General features: G+C 50.6%; 1 protein-coding gene across 1 annotated transcript in view; it reads right to left on the bottom strand.

The window, feature by feature from the left end:
- Positions 1-18344, bottom strand: part of CSF1R (colony stimulating factor 1 receptor) — a 30886-nt gene extending 12542 nt beyond the window's left edge. The window contains exons 1-10 of the mRNA XM_057731174.1: positions 18092-18344; positions 13638-13895; positions 12963-13247; positions 11125-11261; positions 10284-10443; positions 5838-6024; positions 3245-3360; positions 2967-3087; positions 2685-2872; positions 932-1047 (exon numbers count right to left, since the gene is read on the bottom strand). Of these exons, the coding sequence (XP_057587157.1) occupies positions 932-1047; positions 2685-2872; positions 2967-3087; positions 3245-3360; positions 5838-6024; positions 10284-10443; positions 11125-11261; positions 12963-13247; positions 13638-13895; positions 18092-18140 (1617 nt within the window). The 5' untranslated portion in view covers positions 18141-18344. The remainder of the gene's footprint in view (positions 1-931; positions 1048-2684; positions 2873-2966; positions 3088-3244; positions 3361-5837; positions 6025-10283; positions 10444-11124; positions 11262-12962; positions 13248-13637; positions 13896-18091) is intronic.
- Between the last annotated feature and the right edge of the window lie 3564 nt (positions 18345-21908).

Here is a 21908-nt window from a genome sequence, read left to right as displayed (position 1 = left end):
CAGAGTAACTAAGCCCGTGCACCACAACTACTGAGCCCGTGTGCCACAACTACTGAAGCCCGCGCACCTAGAGCCAGTGCTCCACAATAAGAGTAGCCACCACGATGAGAAGGCTGTGCACCAAAACGAAGAGTAGCCCCTGCTTACTGCAACTGAGAAAGCACACACAGCAACAAAGACCCAACACAGCCAATAAATAAATTTAAAAAAAAATTAAAAAAATAAAAATAAAAACCAGCCTCTGCCATTGACCATCTGTAGACTAGGGCAACTGTCTCAACCTCTTGGAACCTCAGCTTCCAACTCTGTAAAATGGCCTTAGTGATACTATCCAGGTGCCATGGTTGTTGAGGGCAGTAAATGAGAGAAGGTAGGTAACACGCTTCATAAAAATGCCCCTAAGATTGCCATCACTAGTGCTCAAAGTGACAGGCAGTGCACTACACATCAACATTCAATTCACGGCAGCCTTGATTACTAATACTATTAAATAATGACGAGGACGACGATGGTCAGGCCTTCCCCTCCACTAACTCACCTGCCACCTGACAGAGACACAGGTCCCGTGATACCCTCTGTGTGTCCCTGGAAGCCCCCAGCCGGAACAGGATCGCGTGGTCACGCTCTCCCCATAGCATCTTTCCCCCTGTAACCCACGCCCTCACTTTTGCGGCTGTTTGACTAGCAACTGTCTCCTGCACTAGACGGCGAATCCCACGAGGCAGAGCCTCAGAGGCTCCGAGTCTTGGCTCACCCGGCCACTCACATTGGCACACAGCAGGCGCCCACTAACAAGCCGTTGGCTGAATGACTAGCTGACAGATGAGTGCGCATTCAGGGGCTGAAGGGCGGGTCCACGCAGCCTGGTGGCGCTGCCCCGGGGTCGGGCTCACGCAGGTGCCCGGCCGCCCCCGGCCCCGCCCAGGCTCACCTGCTTGTACTTGTACAGCAGCAGCAGCAGCAGCAGCAGCAGCAAGGCCATGATGGACATACAGGCCACCAGCACCGGCGGGAAGAGGGGCTCGTCAAGGGGCTGCGTGGAGGCTCCTGGAAGGGGCGGGACAGAGCAGTGGGCGGCAGAAGGGGCCTCTGAGACCTCCTGCCCCCACGGGCACAGGCCGGTTGCCTGGAAACACAGTAGGTGCCTGATAAATTCTTATTGACGGAACAAGGTGTCCTTGCAGACCCTCCCCGAGCCAAGGCAGAGAGGACCGCCCCTCCAGCTCTGCTCACGCCCAGATCTAAAGCCTGCCCAGACTCACAGCCTTTGTGGCCAGGGGAGCCCCTCAGGTCACGCAGCCCGCCCTCTGCCCCTGCAAGGAGCCTCTGCAGCAGCCTGGCCTGGGGCTCAGCCATGACTTGCACACTCCCCCAGTGAGGAGGCTCACCACCTACACCTCTGGCCAGCTTGCATGGAAAGGCTTCTAGAGGTTAGACTGAAATCTGCCTCCCCTGCATTTCCCTGCAGCTTCCCCAAGTGCCCTTTAGGACCACGCAGCCCTTCCGAGAGTTTCAAAGCTAGGCTCAGGGACCCGGGGTCTCCTCTTCCTAGATCAGCAGCCTAGCTCCCGTGATGTGTTTGGAAGGACATAATTTCCCCCCTGACCCAGATCAGCAGCATGAGCCTGAGGTGTGGCAGCCAACCTGTGACTTCTCCCTAAGCCTCAGGTTCCTCATGACCCGAGGGGGAAGGAAGACTGTTCTAAACCTCCTAGGGTTGGGCGCGTTCATTGAAATAATGCCTGTAAAGAGCTTAGCGCGATGCCTGGCAGGGTGAGCCTTCAGTACAATGTTGGCTTTATTACTTGTAATACACGATCACCAGCTGCAAGACAGGGCAGCCAAGGCAGCGGCATGTGGACTCTGGCCTCAGCCCCAGTTACCCCAAGGCCAGCAGCTGGGCCCCCCTCTGAGCCAGGCGAGGGCTCCCACCCTGTCCTCTTTGGGCCCAGAGAGCCTCACCAGGGCCTGGCACACGGTGGGTGCTGAACCTGCTTTGCAGAGGCCTGAGGGTGCTGTGGGCCTGTGCAGCCCCAGGCCTCTCAGAAGCAGAGAGCTAACTCACATGCAGGCTTGGTGCAACGCAGAGAAGCACGCCCCTTCCTCTAGACAGACGCAGCTGCGTTAGTGACCCCCACCCCCACCCCTGGACGGCGGCCCTGAATGGAGAGGACTGTGTCTCTGGCAGGAAGGAAGTCCGGGAGGGATGAAGAAGGTTGTCAGGGCTGGCCCTGGGATTGGGGGGGGGGCGGGAGGGGACTGTTCATTTGCCACTTGCCCATATCACCAGACCCCAAGCTCCTGGGAGGCACTGCTCCCCTGCACCAAGTGAGTCCCAAATACACACTTGTGAACTAATGAGTCAGTGCAAGTGCAGGCATATGAGAAGAAGGGCCAGGTTAGACTGTGGCTGCTTCAGGCTGCTTTCTCTCTGGATCTCACGTCTGCTGCTCCTCTGCCCTTCTCCCCACCACTTCCGGCCCCATGGGTTCTAGACTCCCCCATCTCGCCGCGTCAGGAGAACTTTGGTCCGGAGGGGCCTGGCGTCACACGCAGAGAGCTAGAACTCGGTATGTCTGGGATCTACTCGGTGCTGGAACTCTGGCCCTTGGTTCCCGGGGGTGGGGGGCAGTTTCCTGGGCTCCCCTCCCATCCCGGCCTGGAGCAGGGGGTCAAAGACTCACCTACAGAGATGGACCCGAAGGCCTGGGAGCTGTTCCCCACGCTGTTGTGGGCTCTGCACTCATATGTCTTGTTGTGCTCCAGGGTCCCAATGGCCAGCAGACTCTGGACAGTCACCTTGTGGAAGGGCTTTTGGCTCAGGACCTCAGGGTTTGGGTCCTCTAGGACCAGCACTTGGGTCTTATCACATCTGGGAAGAACAGATGTAGCTCAGAGTTTTGGGGTACCCAGCCCCTGCCCCAGCCCCTAAACCCAGTTGAGGAAGGCAAGCAGAGCACACTTACCTGTTCGTGTGGCCCCTGCACTGCACCCACGTCACACTGGGCTGGGGGTACCCCGAGGCTTCACAGAGCAGGGTTTTAGAGCCATTGATGAGGGCCCACGTGACCTCTACCTCTGGGGGGTCTGAGGTAGAACGGAGGAGCAGAGCAGGGAGGAGTCAGCCCTGGAGGCCCCCGGTCTCTTCACCTGACCACCTCACACTGAGCCTTCTCTCCCCCAGCCCGTCTATCCCAGCGGCCCTGGGGGAACCCCCTGTCTCCAGCCCCACTCCATCACTCACACAGAAGGGTGAGTTCAAAGGTCAGGGCTTCCTCGCCCCTGGCATTTCTGGCCTGGAAGGAGTAGCGGCCGGCCTCGGAGGGCATCAGGCGAGGCAGCGTGAGGGTGGAGCTGTATCTGCATGAGAGGAGCAGGCCATCTGGGGTGAGGACAGTGGGCTCAGACAACCTCCTTAAAGGGATTTGTTTTTGGTAAAGGGTCCGGGGTACAAAGGCCTTTGCTGAGCCAGGCACCCAGGTTGGATGCCACGGAGACGTGAAGAAACCACCAACCCAATTTCCTCCCTTGCTTCTCTCATCCGTAAAGTGCTTTTGTTCTGATTTAGTAGAGGTGATGTATGTAAAGTGCCGACACTGGGAGGCACATCACAAGCCCCACTGAATGCACCTAGTCTCACCACCGTCACTGGTCTCAACAATCCTTGCTGAAAACACCTGCACCCAGGTCAGCTTCCATCCCTAAAGCACCAACCCTGCCTAGAGGGCCTTTGAGAGGGAAGAGAGGCAGGATGTAGCCATGGGGCTCCAAAGACCAGGGCTCAAGTCCTGAGGTTGCCATTTCCTAGCTGTGTGACCTTAGACAAGTACTTAACCTCTCTGATCCTTTGCTTCCTTTTCTGTGATGGTAGCACAGTAATTAATTCACAGACTCAGCCTAAGGATTAAAGGGATAGGTATTCCGAGTGCCTGACAGAGAGCCTGACTCATTGCAGGCACTTGCCCCTTTATTGAAAAATATCTGCTGCCATTACTAGACTAAAACCCATGGTATTCAAAGGGCAATCTCACTCAGCCAGATCCCTGGTAACAGAACCCCTCTATGTTTGTCAGTTCTTGAGATAACATCTACTTCTTAAACTGAAAGAATTTAACTTTTTGCATGAGTCAAAGTCACCATTATGAACACACCTATCACATGGGCTCAGTTTGGTGGCTGTTTGGTGCCCAGGCTTATCTGCCCTGTGCTCAATGGCCCAGGATTATTATGTTTGAGGGCATCTCCCTGGTTCCTTTCCACAGTCTCTCTGCTGCTTACAGACCCATGAAATTTATCCAGGGACCAGTCTCCTTCCAGGGGTCTGCAGACTCCAGATTCAGAACTTCTGCTTTAGATGAGGAGAAGCTAGAAATCCTGGCCGGAAAGGACAAGAAGGGAACTGGGAAGAGGAAGATGAGGACAAGGGAATATCCTTATTGATTCTGATGATTGACAAACAAGAATCCAGGAATCAAAGAGGTTTGGGCTTCCAGAGCTAGAAAGAGAACTCCAGGGAGTTTGGGAGTGGAAGATGTCCAGGGATTATCTAGGCCAGGGATGGCAAACAGGTCTCCTCTCATGAGCCAATTGTGGTGGAAATACAGCCTGGAGACTGTGTTGAGAAGGACTGAGGCTGAATCTGGACTCTGCAGGAAAGGGTTTAAAAATGAATTAGGTGGCTTCCCTGGTGGCGCAGTGGTTAAGAATCCACCTGCCAATTCAGGGGACACAGTTTCAAGCCCTGGCCCGGGAAGATCCCACATGCCAGGAGCAGCGGATCCCGCAAGCCCATGCACCACAACTACTGAGCCTGTGCTCTACAGCCCGCGTGCCACAACTACTGAGCCACAAGGAACACACCACAAGGAAGAGTAGCCCCCCTTGCCTCAACTAGAGAAAGCCCGTGCGCAGTAACGAAGACTCAGTGCAGCCAAAAATAAATTAATTAATTAAAAAAGAAGAATTTGGGCTCTCTGTCATGAGCATGGGAGGGGAAGTTATTGCACACACCTGACATTTGCTGTCCTTGATGGAGCTATACTCTCTCATTCAAATAGAACAGGGTAAAGAAAATATTTTCACACTTGGTATCAGTGTTCCTCCTTCGGGAAGAAACTCTCTAGTTTAGAAAACTACCTGGTTAGGTCACTTTGGATGGGAAAGTAAGACCCTGAGGACAGAGTCCACAGGAGACAAGAAAAAGAGATTTCTGAAACGTTGTGCTTGTGAGATAAGCAGGATTCTGGGAGTGGAGGGTTGGGAGGATGTAGAGTCAGACGACAGTTTATAAGAAGAGCTTTGAGCCTGTGGGGAAGAGCAGCTGGTGAGAAATTCTCAGGGCTGGATGACCACAGGCTTTTCAAAAACTCTGATATATCTGTGACTGAGAGATGTTAATTCCTTCTATTCTCCAAACCTGTGTATGTGGCAGGTCCCTCATGCGATCGCTGTTATGAGTATGACTGTGAATGGAAATCATGGGGGATTGTCTTGTCTTCTGCATTTGGATTAGCCACAAAAGAGAAGGATGAGTAAGATCGAGAGACCGTGGGTGACTGTCAGAATGCACGTCCCCAAGAAATGGTAGAATTCTTGAGAAGGATATTGGATTTCCCAAGGATATAGGACAGAGGAATACACTAATTTGATCTACATCTCAAACACAGATGACTAATATTGAGGTTCTACATAGTCAAGAAAAATGAAACCTAGAAATGGGAAAGGACTCGCTCCAGGTCACACAGCAAGTTTGAGACAGGACCCAAGTGTCCTGACTCCCAGCTGAAGTGTTCTCCATCTGGCTGTGGGCTAGGCAGATGGGAGCTAATAGGTGATACCTGTATGTATCCTTGACGGTTACAAAATTGAGCTCGGGCTGGTGGCCAAAGAAGGGTCCCTGATAAGTCCAGTTAAAACTTTGCAGGCTTGGGTAGGCCTCCACCTTAACTTTGAGTTCAATCTTCTCTCCCACGGTCACCTCCTGGAGGAGGTTCTGCTCAGAGGTCAAGTTCAAGTAGGCACTGTCTGGAAAGCAAAATGCACAGAGATCTGGCATTAGTGGGAAGATGCCCCAGTTTGTGTGTTTGTTTAGTGATCCACCCATTAAGCCAGTCTTTCAGCTGGACCCTCCCTGAGCACCTACCATGTGCCAGGCACACAGACCTTACCCATAACCCATACTTGCCCTCTCTCATCTCTTTTACCACCACGCCCCTCAAAAGCCCAGGCCTCCAAACTCTTCTCCTCACTGAGTTTCTGGGACAACTTAGGCAAATTCCTACCCTCCTTGGCACCTCTCCCTCTTTACTTATATAATGAAGAGATTGAATATATCCATGTTGTTATAATTTTATGAAAATTTTTCTAGCAGTTAAAAAAAAGTCTGCTTTTTTGTTTTTCCACATGCTCTCACCATTTCCCCTTTTTCCAGTAGTAGTATAGTCAATGCAGCTTCCATATCCAGCTCTAAAGTGGGCACGTGACCCAGGCCAGCCAATCAGGGTAATCTGTCCCCGTTGGGCCAGTAATTTGTTTGGGGGACAGGCACGTGAGTCCGTGACACTCATTTCCATGATTTTTGTTGGAACTCAAGGGAAAGACAAGCCTTCGTTCCACTGGGGTTTTCAAGCTTGGTGATGCCCCTCAAGAAACAAATAGAGCTGAGAATTGGGAAACAACAGATTCTTGTTCACAACGAAACACCTAAATCCAACTATACTGGAAACTCATATCCATGGGTTTTTTAGCTATAAGGCCAATGAAATCCTCTTTTGATTAGGCCAGTTTGAGTTGATTTCTGTTACCTATACCTGAAAGAGTCCTGACTGGTTTCTTCTAATTAAATGTTGCATGAATTAAAATCAAGCTGCTGTGATTGAATTGCAGGCAAAGGAGAGGTGCAGAAACCTCCATCCACTCAGCCTCTCCATGCCTCTCATGGAAGCCAATGAAATCCCTTATTAAAATCCCAAGGATATGCAAAAAGCCCTGGACTAGATGATCTCTCAGAACTCTTCTTACTCAATTCTATGAAATCTAAAATTCAGTCTCCTACCCCAATGATTCCCCATCACCTCCACAATGGAGCTTGGCATTCAAGGCTCTTCTCTTCTCAGTCAGGTCTCCTTATGCCCATCTAGCCACGTCCCCTCCTCACTCACAGACGTGCGCGCGCACGCACGCGCGCGCGCACACACACACACACACACACACACACACACAAATTCTCCACCTATCTCGGTGTTCTCAAGTCTCCTGAACACACCACAGTCATTCCAGCCTTGGATGTTGTGCTCAAGTCATTTCCTCCACCAGGAACCCCATATTCTTCCTCTCTTCTATTTAGATCCTTCGCATTCTCCAAGACTCATCCCCATCAGGGAGACTCCACCATCACTCCAGGCTAAAGGGAGCTCTCCCTCCTTTGGATTCCTGTTGCTTTTTTTTTAATTGAGGTATAGTTGATGTACAATATTTGATAGGTTTCAGGTGTATAACATAGTGATTCACAATTTTAAAAGTTATATTTCGTTTATAGCTATTATAAATAGTTAGCTATATTCCCTGTTGTACAACATATCCTTGTGGCTTATTTATTTTATACATAGTGGTTTGTGCCTCTAATCCTCTACCCCTATTTTGCCTCTCCCATCTTCCCTCTCCTCACTGGTAATCACTGGTTTGTTCTTTATAACCATGAGTCTGCTTCTTTTTGTTACATTCATTAGTTTGTGGTATTTTTAGATTTCACGTATAAATGATATCATACACTATTTGTCTTCCTCTGTCTCACTTATTTCCCTTAGCATGATACCCTCTGCTGCCCTGCGAGATTACACATTCATTAGGCACATCTACACTACTGCATGCATCTGGTTCTCCCTTTAGGTAGCTGTCTTCTCTCTCCGAGTTTGTGAGCTTTTAGGGCAAGGCGGTTTTCTCCTCTCCTCCCTGTTTAGCCGTCCACCTCTCTATCTATCCATCCACCCATTCATCCATCCATCCTCCAACCACTTCCTACCACCTCCACCATTACCACCCTAATCAAGCCACCATCACCTCCAGCTCAGACTAGCAGTAGCCTCCCAATTGTCCCCCTGCTTCTACCCTCGTCTCCCTATAGACGGTCCTCGGCAAAGCACTAGAAAGCTGTCTTACATCTTGTTACATCCAAGTCAGATGGTATCACTCCTTTGCTCAAACCCTCCAATGGCACCCCATCTCTTTCAAGAGGAAAAGCACAAGACCTCACCTTGGCCTGTGGGGGCCTTCCCCTTCACCTCTGACCTCATCTTGTACTACTCTTCCCCTTGAGCTCCACCCCAGCCACACTGGCTGACTTGCTCCTTGCACATGCAGAGCACAGACCTGCCTTAAGAACATTGTTTGCCCTCTACCTGGAGCTCTCTTCTCCAAGATTCTACATGGCTTGATCCTTCACCAACTTCAAGGCTTTGCGCAAATGTCAGCTTCCCAGTAAGATCTTCCTTGATGATCACCCTATTTTAAGCTGAAAACCTTATCAAGTTGATTTGCTTTTTTATAATTTATTTTGCTTATTGCTTGTCTTCTCCCAACTAGAGTACAAACTCCATGTGGGCAGGGGTTTTTCTATCTCTTTCATTTGTAGCTGTATCTTCAGCATTGAGAAGTATCTGGCCAGAAGAGTGAAGGAAAACAAACATCTATTGAGTGACTACTGTATGTCTGCACTAGAAAACAGATAGGATTAGAGCCCATGACTGGGAGACAGTTCAATGTTCTCCCCTCCTGCCTTAGCCCTCAAAGCTCCCGGAACAGGATGGGGCCCACGGCAGAGCTTAGGTGATCCTGCAAGGCTGGTGTATTGCTTGTGCTGCAAGGGTAGCAATTCTCATGATCCCTCTCCCTGCCTCCCCTCGAGCTCCCATAACATTTAACACTTGAGGTGTGGCCAGACTGAAATGACTCAGAGCCTGTCCCTACCCTGAAGAAATTTCTTGGCTCTGGAGTCTCTGCCCAGGGACTGCTGCTGCCTCCCACCCAATCACTCTGGCCAAAGACCTGGAAGTCATCTTGGCTCCTTTCTCCTTCGCCCTTTCATCCCAGCAGCCACCAAGTCTGGTCCATTATCCCTCCTAAGTCATTTTGGATAACAGACTCTCCTGGGCCCCCAGTGTGGTTCAGCACCCTTAGCCATCTCTCGCCTGGACCACTGCATTAACTGCCCTGCTGGGTCTCCAGCCTCTAGTCACTCATCCAATCCACGTGGCATAGGGCTGAGGCTTCTCAAATACCTTCTCTTCACACACACTTAGCATTTCCTCTGTGCCAGGTCCTATTCTAGGTACTTCAAATATATATAATATAATATAATATAAATACAATATTAAATATATATTTACTGTTCACTTAATTCTCACAGCAAACCTATGGGACAGTTACTGTTAGTATCCCCATTTTGCAAATGCAGAAACAGATTAAGCAACCTATCTGAGTCATTGGTGGAACCAGGTTGGAATGTGACCCAGGAGTGTGGGCTCCTGACCACCACACAGTGGACCCTCTGTGCAATCTGATCTCATCACTCTCCTCTTAAAACCTTCAACAACCTCCCACTGGATACAACCTCCCAACTTGCCATTGGATTCTACCCTCAGCCCTGCTCTCTTGTGACCTTCGCTCCCACCCCTTCACGTCCCAGCTGTTGTCAGTTTCTTTGGATGTCTCGAATGCTCTTGCTTTCTTTGTCTTTGAGCCTTGCATATGCTGTTCCCTCTGCTGGCAGTGCTGTTCCCCTTCCTTTCCCACTCCTCTGCCTGGCTAACCCACCTCCATTCTTCTGGTCCCAGCTTAGAGGCCACTTTGTCCAAGCCTCGGTTGGGAGTCCCCTTTGGTGTTCCCAGGACACCCCAGGCTTCCCCCACGACCGCACAGGGAGATCATTGTCTATTCACGTGTCCATGTGACATGAGTTTCCCAGGCAGAGAGTGAATGAATGAGTGAACAGTGAAGCCCAGGAGGGAGCTACTGGACACCAATCCCCAAACAGAACTCGTGATGCTGGAATGAGGTGCAGTCATGCACTGTGGGACCTCCCAGGCAGGAGAGATGGATTCTGGAGGAAACTGGGAGGGTTGCCAGAGACGTGGCTCCTTAGCCAGGCCTAGAAAAAAGGTATTGTAGCGAGCTATTCTAACAGTGTCTCCTCCTTCTCTGCCATCAGCTCCCTCCTTCTCAATCCCCTTGTGCGCCACCTCACCCCGGGATCCTTGCTGACCCTCCACCACCACCCTGATGCTTACCTACCACCCGGAAGACCATGGAGGTGGAGTGGATGCCGCGGGTATTGGTGGCCACACAGGTGTAGTTGCCAGCGTCTTGGAAGCCTACGTGATCGAGGTCGAGGGTCAGGACTTTTTGATAACGGTTATTATGGAAGTCGGCATGTTGAGAGATTGTGAGCTGTAGCCGGAAAGAACGGAAATGGTATACTGAGGTCGTTTAGGAATCAGAAAGATCTGGGTTCTAATTCTCAGCTTTAAAGGATTACTATCTGCCTTTCCTTGGGCAGGGATGGAACTCTGAGCCTCAGTTTCTTCATCTGCAAAATGGGACTGCCACTGGCCCCCTGTTCCTAGGGTTGTAGCGAAGAGGGAGATGGAGCACACAAATGGCACAGGGCTATGCCTAGCACACGTAGGCACGGGGAATAAGGATGTTCTTAGAAGCAGCTGAATGCCATTTCCTCCTGAGAAAATCCCTCTTCCTTCCTCTCCCCAGAGTTTTTCTGAAATGATCCTTACATTCCTGGGCTTCAGAGGTGGCCTAGGAACCCCTTGCTAAGTCAGAAGTGAGTGGGCATGTGGCTCTTGTCTACAGGCTGGGGCAAAGGTCATGGTCAAGGGGGTGGGGTACCACCTCCCCCCACCCACTCCCACAAGATGTAGTCCAGGACTTGGCATGAGCCCGAGTCCTGCTTCTGGATCAGCTACTGACTGACAGTGAGATCTTGGGCAAGCGCACTCCCCTCTCTGGGCTTGGGCTATGCCCTCAGCCCAGAGAACCAGCTTGAGGTGGGGCCGGGGGCTGCAGCCTACAGGGCCTGATATGCCAGAAGGATGGGCAGACACCCCAGGGACGGACCTTGGTGTCTCCGTGTTGGAGGGAGACATCAAAGCTGACATCAACGTCGCTGGCTGAGCACACGATCTGGGCAGCCTCTCCTTGAATCCGCACCAGCTCTGCAGGCTTCAGTGTCAAGGTTGGGGGTCCTGGGATGACTGAGGTCAGGAGAAGGGACCCATGAACACCCAGGTCGGAGCTGTCATTCTGCTTCCTGCCATGGGCCAGGCTCCCATCCCCAATCCTGAGAGGCAGCCCTGAGGCCTCAGATTTCCCCCACAAGTCCTGGCTCCTAAATAGACCTTGAAAAGTCCCCTCTGCTCCATCACCAGTTCCTCTCCCCAGTCTCACCCTCATTCTCTGCTCTGGACCCCTTCAGGCACCTGGAAGGCCTCCCTGCTTCCTCATAGCAGCCAAAGTGAGCTCTTTACAATGAACATTGGATCATGCCTCTCTCTCTCTCTCTCTCTCTCTCGTACCAATATTCAGTGGCTTCCCATCCCTCTCAGACCAAGAGCCGAAGTCCCTGCCACCTCCCCGGGCCCTGCTCCCGACCAGGGTCCATCGGCCACCCTCCGCTCCCCTCAGTGCAGAGCCTTTCCCGCCCAGAGATTCGATTCTGTGCTTGTGCTTCCCTCCAGGAAAGCTTCCTCCCTCACGTTCACAGGGTGCCTGTTCCCACCCCTCAGATCTTTAGCTCAAGCATTCCCCAGAGAGGCCTCCCGTGACAGTTTCGCTGAATGAGCCTCACCCCCACCCAAATTTCTTCAGCTTGGCTTCCTGTTCATCACAATTTGTATTTATTTACTTTCTCTCTCGTCTGTCTCCCCAGTAAAAGTCAGATCCATGAAGGCGATTTCCCTAGCAGCTGGCCCAGTGCCTGAAACAGAGTAGCCGTTGAGTGAGTATCTGTGGCTGTTGCTGTTGTCGAAGGTTAATCTAATCCAGTTTCTCAAGGTCCAGACACTAAGGGACTCACCCGTGGCCACTGAGAGGGTCATGGCAGAACTAGGGCCCAGGGCTCTCTCTGCAAGCTGAAGTGCAGGGAAAGGGCCTTTGCGGCCTGCTTTGCACACAACGCAGGGTCCTTTGACTTCCTGGACAGGTTTCGTGGCCTCAGAGCACAGGGCCTGGGGCCATCCATGTCACGCTGACCCTGGCCTCATTATAGGCAGCTGATTCCTATCTCAAGCCCAGGTTCTGAGCCTGGGGTCCTGCTAACTCACATCAGTCCTTCCAGAAACCAGAATCCCGTCCACCAGCCCAGCAGAGACAAGGGGGAACGGGAGTGAGACTTCACCACCATGGCTGCCCCCCAGTGAGAGGTGTCCCATGCACCCGCCACCACAATGCCCCATCACCTAGCTCACTACCCCCTGCCTGTGCCCAGCACCCAGCACCAGACCGGCACTGAGTGGGAAATCTACGTCTGAGGGTGTGGGAGGGCTTCTGGCCCTCCTTCCATTCCTGAAACATTTGGAGCCTGTTTCCAGCCCATGACTCTGTACCTGCTGTTTCCTCCGCTGTTTCCACCTTCTCATAATTCACATTTCAGCTCAAATAAAATGTCACTCTCTCCATGAGCCCCCACCCTGCTCCCACACACTCTATTCCATCTCCCTGTTCAATGATTTTTAACAGATTGTCTCACGATCTGAGATCACCTTGCCCGTTGAGTTATCGGCTTGCCTGTGGTCTGCCTTTCTGCGCCTGACATCTTCCCGTTACTGTCTTGCCCCCGTAGAAGCCCCATAGATGACTCTCGTGCAAAAGGAAGAGGTGAGACAAAGGCCCCACCCCACCCCCAGTATTCCTCCGCAGGCCAGGTGCCAGCTCCCCAGCCCTCCCTGCCCACGCACATTTCTGAACTTTAAGCTGGATGCTGAGGGACTTCACCATCCTGCCGTCCACCCGAGCGATGCACTCATAGTCCTGGCTGTCAATGAACTTGGCCTTGTGGATGGTGAAGCCGTGCTGGGCCGAGAAGGAGTAGATGGTGTGGCGTAAGACAGGTCGTCCACGCACTCGCATCAGCGAGACGCCCACCTCCAGCGCCGGGTCAGTGAGCAGGCAGGGCAGCAGCGCATCCTGACCCTCCATTACCGTCACTTCTTCAACCAGGACCCTCCAGGGCCGAACAGCGTCTGGGGAACAGAGGGATACAGGGTTACGAGTGCCCTCCCTCCACCACGCCAAGCGGTCCCTGGACGTTGATGACAGGGAAGCTCAGAGATGCTGAGCATGTGCCTGAGGTCGCACAATATCACGGAAGCTCAGAGGATGCTTGGGGCTCTGGAGCCAGGACCAGCCCCACTATTTAATGCTGTGTGACCTTGGGTAAATGACTCAACCTCTCTGAGCCTCTGGAAAATGGGCAGAATCACAGAACCACCTCAGAGGGTTGTTGTGAAGACAACATTAAATTAGAAACGCTGCCACATGTCCTTGATCATGGCAGGTGCTCAGTAAATACAGAGCTGGCTTATTACGGTTGTTCATGCTCATCCCCTTGGGAGTGGGCTCGCAGTCCTCACCTTTGACGTAGAGGTGGATGGTGGCATTGCCCCCCAGGGGGTCTCCAGACTCAGTGCATCGGTACGTTCCCGTGTTTAGGAAGGTGGCGTTATTCGTGGTGAGGACGCTGCTGCGGGCATCAGGGTCCAGAGTCCAGTAGCGGGAAATGGGGCCGTCCCATTCCACGCTTCTGTTGCTTAAACATCGCAAGGTCACCGTCGTGCCTGACTGCACAACCAGCTCACGGCCACTGGGGTCTATCACCGGGAACCCCAGACCTGGTGATGGGGAGTAGCAAACAGAATTGAGGCCTGAGTGACACCTCCTTGGCCATACCCTGCCTCTGAGGTGAGTGCTGCCCTGGTAAGTGTGGTGCTGGTTCTGGGGTTCAGCTGTGACTTGCAGGATCACCTTGAACAAGTCCCTGACCCTCTCTGCTCACTTGCTCAGCCCCACCCCCCAAACCTGCTGTGATGGACTGGTGTCTCTGATGTCCATCCCACACTCCTTCTCTGAGAGAAGGGGACTGGGAGATTTCTCAGCCTCCCACCCAGCCTCTATCCCATGGGGACTCCCCCAGCCTCTAGCCTCAGTCTTCCTGGCCATGACTGTGCCATTCTCCCCAGGATTGGACTCCTTCAGCCCTATGTAAAAAAATCACCTGCATCCCTGCTACTAAGCCCAATGTCTAACTCAAAGAAGGGGCTTCAAACAAGCAAAGGAAGAAAGAAATGAATGAAAGGTTCACAGCAAAGTCCTCTGAGTTAATTCACATGGGGAAGAAGAAAAGAGTGTGGGATCTTAGCCCAGCAGAGTTAGAAAAATTCAGAAGTCTGTTGTGCCCACTCCCATCATTGGACATCTGGTCTATAGCACAGTGGGATGGTTCAGAGGCTCTGCATCTCAGTTTCCCCACTCATAAAATGGGGACCATAATTGTACCCATTTATTGGAATGTCAGGAGATTTAAATGCACAGAAAGCTTTTAGAGCGTCACCTATCACCAAATAAAAATACTAAGTAAAGGTTAGCCATTATACTTATTATCTAGCCTACCCCCAGCAGCCTACCCTGACATCCCAGCACTGCTGTGTTTAGTAGGGAGACAATCTCTTTTAAGGAAAATTTTCATGAAGGAGAAAAGAGAAGTGGAAACTCATCTCAGGCCCTCCGGGAAGAAGGCCCGTTGCCTCTGCAGTGTCAGCATTTTTCCAAGGCCTAAAATAGGGGCAAAGGAGGGAAGTGAGAGCTGATTCTAGGCCTTGGAGGGGCTGCCAGGCGCCCTCCAGCCTGTGCAGGCGGAAACACATTGCTGGCACCTGGCCCAGCCCCAGTTTCCGCTCAGCCTGCAGCCCTTCTCCCAGGGATGCTCTCACTTCTGCTTCCCGGCCACTGTCCCCTCTAGGGGAGAGACCCTCTCACCCCCAGGACAGGGGGTACCACCTTCTGGGCAGTGGCATGTCCCAGGCTGTGGGATCTGGCTCTGTCACTGACCCACTAATGTACCCCTAGCCAGCCTAAACATTCTGTGATGGGGCACTGGACACACTAGCCCTGAGGGTACCAGGTAAATTTAGGCATGCTCCATCGTCCTGCACAAAAGCTTCTGAAACGTGTCTTCCCAGCCCACTGCAACCCCCACCCCGTGCTCACCATAGACCCCAGAATTGGAAAGATCCTTTCTGTCAAATGACATCAGGATGGCTTAATTTTTGTTTTGATTTGGTACCCATCAGAGATGTGCAGCCGCTCTGCCCGAGCTTCTCATCAGCATAAAGGATGGGGTGAATTGGTGAATACTGCCAAAGCCAACACCTGGGGGTTGTAGCCCGTCCTCCTGTGCTGCTGACCACCAGGGAGAGAGGCAAGCATCATTTCTGGCAGGCTGTCAGCAAGGCCCAGCAGAGCAGGTGCTGCCCTAGTCCTGCTGCAGCCATGCACGGCCCCACGTGGGGTTGTGCTGTAAGGAAGAACTTGGACTGTGGCATCACCCCAACCTGGGTCTAAAACTTGGTTCTCCCCTGCTAACTGGGTAGGTTGCTTAACCTCTGACCCACAGATAATCCCAATTTCCACCTCTGAGTGGTCTTGGGAGGATTCAGTAGGTGACACGCAGGCTCTGGCTGGGTCAGCTCTGCTGCCCTGGGTACCGCTTTACCTGCTACAGTTCTAACCTCCCCCTGGTCCTAACACTCTGATAGTTGAAGTTTTTAACTTTTAAAGGTCACAGCATATGCCTGTAACATCCCGTGGTCTCAGATTCTGTGACTCCATGTTCCGCTTCTGCCCTTGCCTGGTCTCACAGGTGCCTTCTCCCTTCTCCTCCCCTTCCCTGTCCTCTAGCTCCGGCCTCAGCCTCCTGGAAGTGTAGTCAGAGAGGCATCTGTCTTGTTTCATCCTGCCCTGTCATCTCAAATAATCACGCAGGACAGGGCTGACGTCCTCAGCTTCCGCCCCAGCTCCCCACTGCTGGCTTGGCTGACGGGAAGGAAAAGCCTGCTCGGGCCCACCCTCCCTGGGCTGGGGCTGGACCCCTGCTGCTGCTTCACCCCACCATCTCATCTCCCCACACCTCCCCACCTGCTCCCGCTTGCCTGGGAGACCCCTCCATCATCAGCTCCCAGGGTGTGTCCCAGCTTCTGCTCCTCTCCCCCAACACATACACACACACACACACACACACGCTGCACCCTACACACACCAAGGTTTGGGACACAGCCCCTCCTCAGCCCAGGGTCTTAGCGAGCCTGTCCCAGTCTCTAGGGCTCGGATCCTGTCCCCCAGCTTTCTCACAGCAGTCCCCCCGCCCCACTCATTCACCACTGGTCTACGGGGCTGAAAGCTTAGGTTTCCAGCCTGCTGTCTCCATCTCTTCTTTCCTTTGGGGCTAGATGCTGGCCAGCCCCCTCCACTCCCCAATAGCGCGCCACAGGCAGTGCCCCAAGAGGACAGGACAAAGCAATGAGATAAAACCACGGAACTTTTTAGGGTGAGGGGAATAATTTCTATCTTAATTGAGATGGTGGGGACACAACCATATACACTTGTCAAATCTCATCAAATGTGCTCTTAAGGATCTGTGTTTTGGGGACTTCCCTGGTGGTCCAGCAGTTAAGAATCCACCTTCCAATGCAGGGGACTCGGATTTGATCCCTGGTCAGGACTAAGATCCCATATGCCGTGGGGCAACTAAGCTGGCGTGCTCTGAAGCCCACACGCCATAGCTAGAGAACTCACACACAGCAGAGAGAAGACTGCGCGCTGCAACTAGAGAAGCCTATGTGCTACAACGAAGACCTGATGCAGCCAAATACATAAGTGAATATTTAACAAGTCTGAGCTTTCTACAGTATGTAAATTACATCTCAATAAAAGAGAACAGACGCCCAAGCCCAGTGGGATTGACGGGGCCAGAAAAAGACCGTCCGTGGGCCACCTCCGCATCAGGGACCAGACACACCTACTCCCCAGGGCCCCACAGCTCCAGCCTCAGGGCTGCCTTCCCACCCCACCCACAGTCCCCATCCTTCCCCGAGGACCCTCCGAATAAGCAATAAAATTTAATATGTGTTTGTTGGGCCAACTGTAGATACAAACCAAGCACCCAGCCCCTAGCGAGGCGCCCTCCTAGATGGAGATCCTGCATCGCTGCTGCTGCTGAAGGGACGTAGCTAGGGTGGGGTCTGCCCCACAGCTCTCCGTCCTGAGGCCCAGGAGCCTGTGTTTGGGAGGGTTCTAGCCCGAGAGACTCTCACTGTCCTCCCTCCAGACAAGCCACTAGCCCTATACTCTCTCCTCCCACATTTACCTCTCCTAACCTCTTACCTCTCTTTCTGACCCCTTGCCCAAGCCTCCCAAGGAAGGACCACTGCCTCTTCAGGCCTCTCCAAGTCAGATCCCGCCCCGTCTGCCTAGTGATTCACAGGCTGGCAGAACCAGCAGAGCCATCAGGGGTTCTCTGGGGCCTGCCTACTCAGTGTGGGTCTGGATCAGCAGCACTGGCATCTCCTAGGAACTTACTAGCAGTGCAGCGTCTCAGGTCACACCTGAGACCTACCGAGTCAGAATCTGCACTGTAACAAGATCCCTGGGGAATCTGTATGCACAGTGAAGTGTGAAAAGCATTTAGTCTAGTCCATCACTGCCCCCAACAACCTGCTGTTGATTATTTAGTGGACGCTGAAGAGCCCTGAGAGCATCAGGGACGTGTTCAGGACACACAGACAGTCAACACAGCTGGGACAGATCCACAGCCCTGGCCAGGCCAGTTTCACTCCATTCATACCCTCTTCCCCGCCCACTGCCTCTCCAAAGTGGATACCCCCACACCTGCAGTCCAGGGCACAGATGGAAGCACAAAGTAGGGACACCCAGTGAGGGGCAGGGGTTTACAGAGTCCTTCCGTGGGAGACCTCTCTGTAACATCTCCCTTACCCGCCCCCGCCACCCCCCAAGTCTCCAGTGCTGCTCTTACCATGCCAAGCCGTGGCCGCGAGCAGGATCAGCAGAGCCCCTGGGCCCATGGCCTCAGCGGGAAAGCAGCCCGCCGATGCTGGGCTCGGGGGCAGGCAGGGAACTGGATTCCTGGACACTAGCTCCGCAGGGACCAGGACGACTGGACATGCGTTCCTCTCCACTGCACTGGCTGTTTGTCTTGTTTTCCTCTTCCTCCTTCTCCTTGGGCTGATCCCCCTCTTCCCCTTTTAGCTAGGCAAGGCAACCACAGAGTTTGGAAATCTTGGTCTTTAAAAAAAAAAAACAACAAAGCCATGACCCCCAGGGGGAGGGGTTGGAGTCTAGGGCAGGACTGGCTCCGTTTGTGGCCCTTCTGAAGTCACCTCCCAGGGGCCCATGGAGAAGAGACATGCCCAATGTCAGACAGGCAGTCAATTGCACAAACGGGGGTCTCCAGAGTGTCCAGGTGGCTTTTGCTACACTGAAAGTGTAGTTAGGTTGGTCTGGAAATCCTGGTAATACATAGCATCAAGAAGCTTCTTTTGGGGCTTCCCTGGTGGTGCAGTACTTAAGAATCTGCCTGCCAATGCAGGGGACATGGGTTTGAGTCTTGGTCTGGGACGATCCCACAAGCCGCAGAGCAACTAGGCCCGTGCACCACAACTACTGAGCCTGCGCTCTAGAGCCCTCGAGCCACAACTATTGAGCCCACGTGCCATGACTACTGAAGCCTGCGTGCCTAGAGCCCGTGCTCCACAACAAGAGAAGCCACAACGAGAAGCCTGCGCACTGCAATGAAGATTAGCCCCCACTTGATGCAACTAGAGAACGCCCACGTGCAGCAATAAAGACCCAACACAGCCAATAAATAAATAAATAAATAAAAATTAAAATTAAAAAAAAGATTTCGTTTACAGGACACTCACAAGCCAAGCCCTTTACATTCCACTGTCTCCTTTGTTTGCCAGAAAAATTTTTATAGGCTGGGTATCTTAATGATAAGAGTTTATCATTCCCATTTCGCAGATGGGAAAATTGAGGTTCAGAGAGATCAAACACTGTAAACTTGCCCAAGGTTTGGTAGCTACCAGATGATAGAGATGGAATTTGGATCCAGGCAGTCTAGCTGAAGGACTTCCTTTTTGTGGATTAATTAAGTTTATTTTTACAAAGAGTCTAATTGTGCTGCTGTATTTAACAAGATTAGCATTCTCTGTCCCCTCCTGTCCTGGAGGCAATTGTGTTTACCCCTTTTAGCTGATTCTCGTAGTATTTTCCTTCTTATTTTGATTCACTTGGTTATAAAGTTACTTCTTGAAACTAAAAACAAACAAAAACAACAACAAAACCCAATATAATATTGATCCAGGAAAATGATCATTTTTCCTGTCTACTTAGATATACAAACACTGTAAATACATCTGTTTTTTAGCAAAGTGTTTTGAACCTTTAGTAATCATGTATGCCAACAAAAACTGAGTCATGAAGAAATAGAAACGCTGACTAGACCTATAACTAGTAAAAATATTGAATCAATCATCAAAAACCTTCCAATAAAGAAAATCCCAGGACAAGATAGTTTTGCTGGTGAGTTCTACCAAAGATTTAAGCAATTAAACCTGATCCTTCTCAAAGTATTCAAAGAAACAGACAATGAAGGAACATTCTCAACTTATTCTATGAGGCCAGCGTTACCTTGATACCAACAACAGACAAGCACAGCAGAAGAAAACTACAGACCAGTATCTCTTAGGAACATAGATGCAAACACACTCAACAAAATACTAGCAAACCAAATCTGACAGCATATTAAAATGATTATACACCATGACCAAGTGGCATTTATCCCCGAAATGCAAAGATGCTTCAACACATGAAAATCAATCGAATACACCAGAACATCAACAGGACAAGAACAGAATCTCACATGATTATCTCTGTTGATTCAGCAAAAAGCCTTTGGCAAATTCTAACATGCTTTCATAATAAAACATCCAAAGAGTAGGAATTAAAACAAACAACCTTAACATGATTAAGGGCATATATAAAAAACTCACAGCAAACTCAATGATAAAAGACTGAAAGCTCCCTGCCCCCCCGCCCCGTCCAACCCCACACAACACCTTAGATCAGGAACAAGGCAAGGACATCAGCTCTCACAACTTCTATTCAACATTGTACTCACAACTTCTGTTCAACATTGTACAAGGCAAGGACATCAGCTCTCACAACTTCTATTCAACACTGTCAGAGCAATTATGAAGAAAAAGGAATAAAAGGCATCCAAATTGAAAGGGAGGAGTAAAACTATCTCTATTCACACATAACATAATCCTATATACAGGAAAATCCTAAAGAATCTACAATCCCCCCTAATATCCATTAGAGCTGAGAAATATATTCAGCAAAGTTACAGGATACAAGATCAACACACAAAACTCACATATATTTCTATATGTCAGCAGTGAACAACCCAAAAAAGAAATTTAAAAAATACTTTTATCTGAAATAAATAGCATCGAAATTAGTAAAATACTTGGGAACCAACTTAACCAAAGAGATGGAAAACATAAACACTGAAAACCACAACACACTGCTGAAAGAAATTAAGACAACTAAATAAATAGAAAGACATTTGTAGTCATAGACTGGAAGATTTAATGTTGTCAAGATGACAATACTCCCCAAAGTGATCTATAGATTCAGTCCCTACCAAAATCCCAATGGCTTTTATCACAGAAATGGAAAAGCTGATTCTCAACTTCATATGGAATTTCAAAAGATGCTAAATAGCCAAATAAATCTGGAGGAACAAACAAAAAACTGAAGCTAGAGTCCCACTAACCAATTTCACAACTTACTACAAAGCTATAGAAATGAAAACAGTGTGGTATTAGACTAAGAATAGACACAGAGATCAATAGAATAAACTTGATTTTTTTATCTTAATTCTTACTATTCATACTTGCAATAATTTGTATGCCAATGCTTAAAAAAAATCATTTAACAATTACAAGACATAAAGTATATCAGCATAAAATGACATGATTTGAACTAGCAGCAAATTAAACTTGAGAGTTCAGAAATAAACCTTCCCATCTACAGTCAACTGATTTTCAACAAGAATGCCAAGACCATTCAATGGGGAAAAACAGTCTTTTCAACAAATGGTGTTAAGAGAACTAGACATCCACATGCAAAAGAATGAAGTCGGACCTTTACTTCATACCATATACAAAAACTAACTCAAAATGGATCAGAGACCTAAATACAAAGGCTAAAAGTATAAGACTCTTAGTAGAAAGCATGAGGGTAAATATTTATAATGTGGGCTTGAAAATGGTTTCATAGCCACGTCACCAAAACCACAAGCAACCAAAGAGAAAAACAGACATATTGAACTTCATCAAAATTTAACATTTTGGTGGTTGGGAGCTTAGGCTTTATCCTATTGGCCAGGGTTCTTCATGGGAGCCTGTAGTGGGGGAGGTAACTCCAAGTGCAGTCTGGGTCCAAGTACAGTCCAGGAACCCCAGCCTCAGAGTCACAGGGTTACCTGTTGAAATGCAGATTCTAGCGCCATCCCACACCTGAGGTGGGGACCTGCACAGGAAACAGGCTCTCTAGGGGGTTCTGATGCTTACTTATGGCTGAGGCCACTGCCCTCAAAAGCCCATGAATAGCATTGAGGAAACCTGAAAATCTCTAAGATGTAGGTGAAGTTTTGTCTGGTCCTGGGTGCTCAGCTTCCATCAATTCTCACAAAGTCCCTGACCCAGGCTGGTGGGGACCCCTCCCTGGTGGAAAGTGTTGAGGTAGAGAAGGAATGTGGCTGG

Source organism: Hippopotamus amphibius, chromosome 1, assembly GCF_030028045.1.
Source record: "Hippopotamus amphibius kiboko isolate mHipAmp2 chromosome 1, mHipAmp2.hap2, whole genome shotgun sequence".
Classification (NCBI taxonomy): Eukaryota; Metazoa; Chordata; class Mammalia; order Artiodactyla; family Hippopotamidae; genus Hippopotamus; species Hippopotamus amphibius.
The sequence above is the reverse complement of the archived record's forward strand: the minus strand, read 5'-3'. Positions and strand labels throughout refer to the sequence as shown.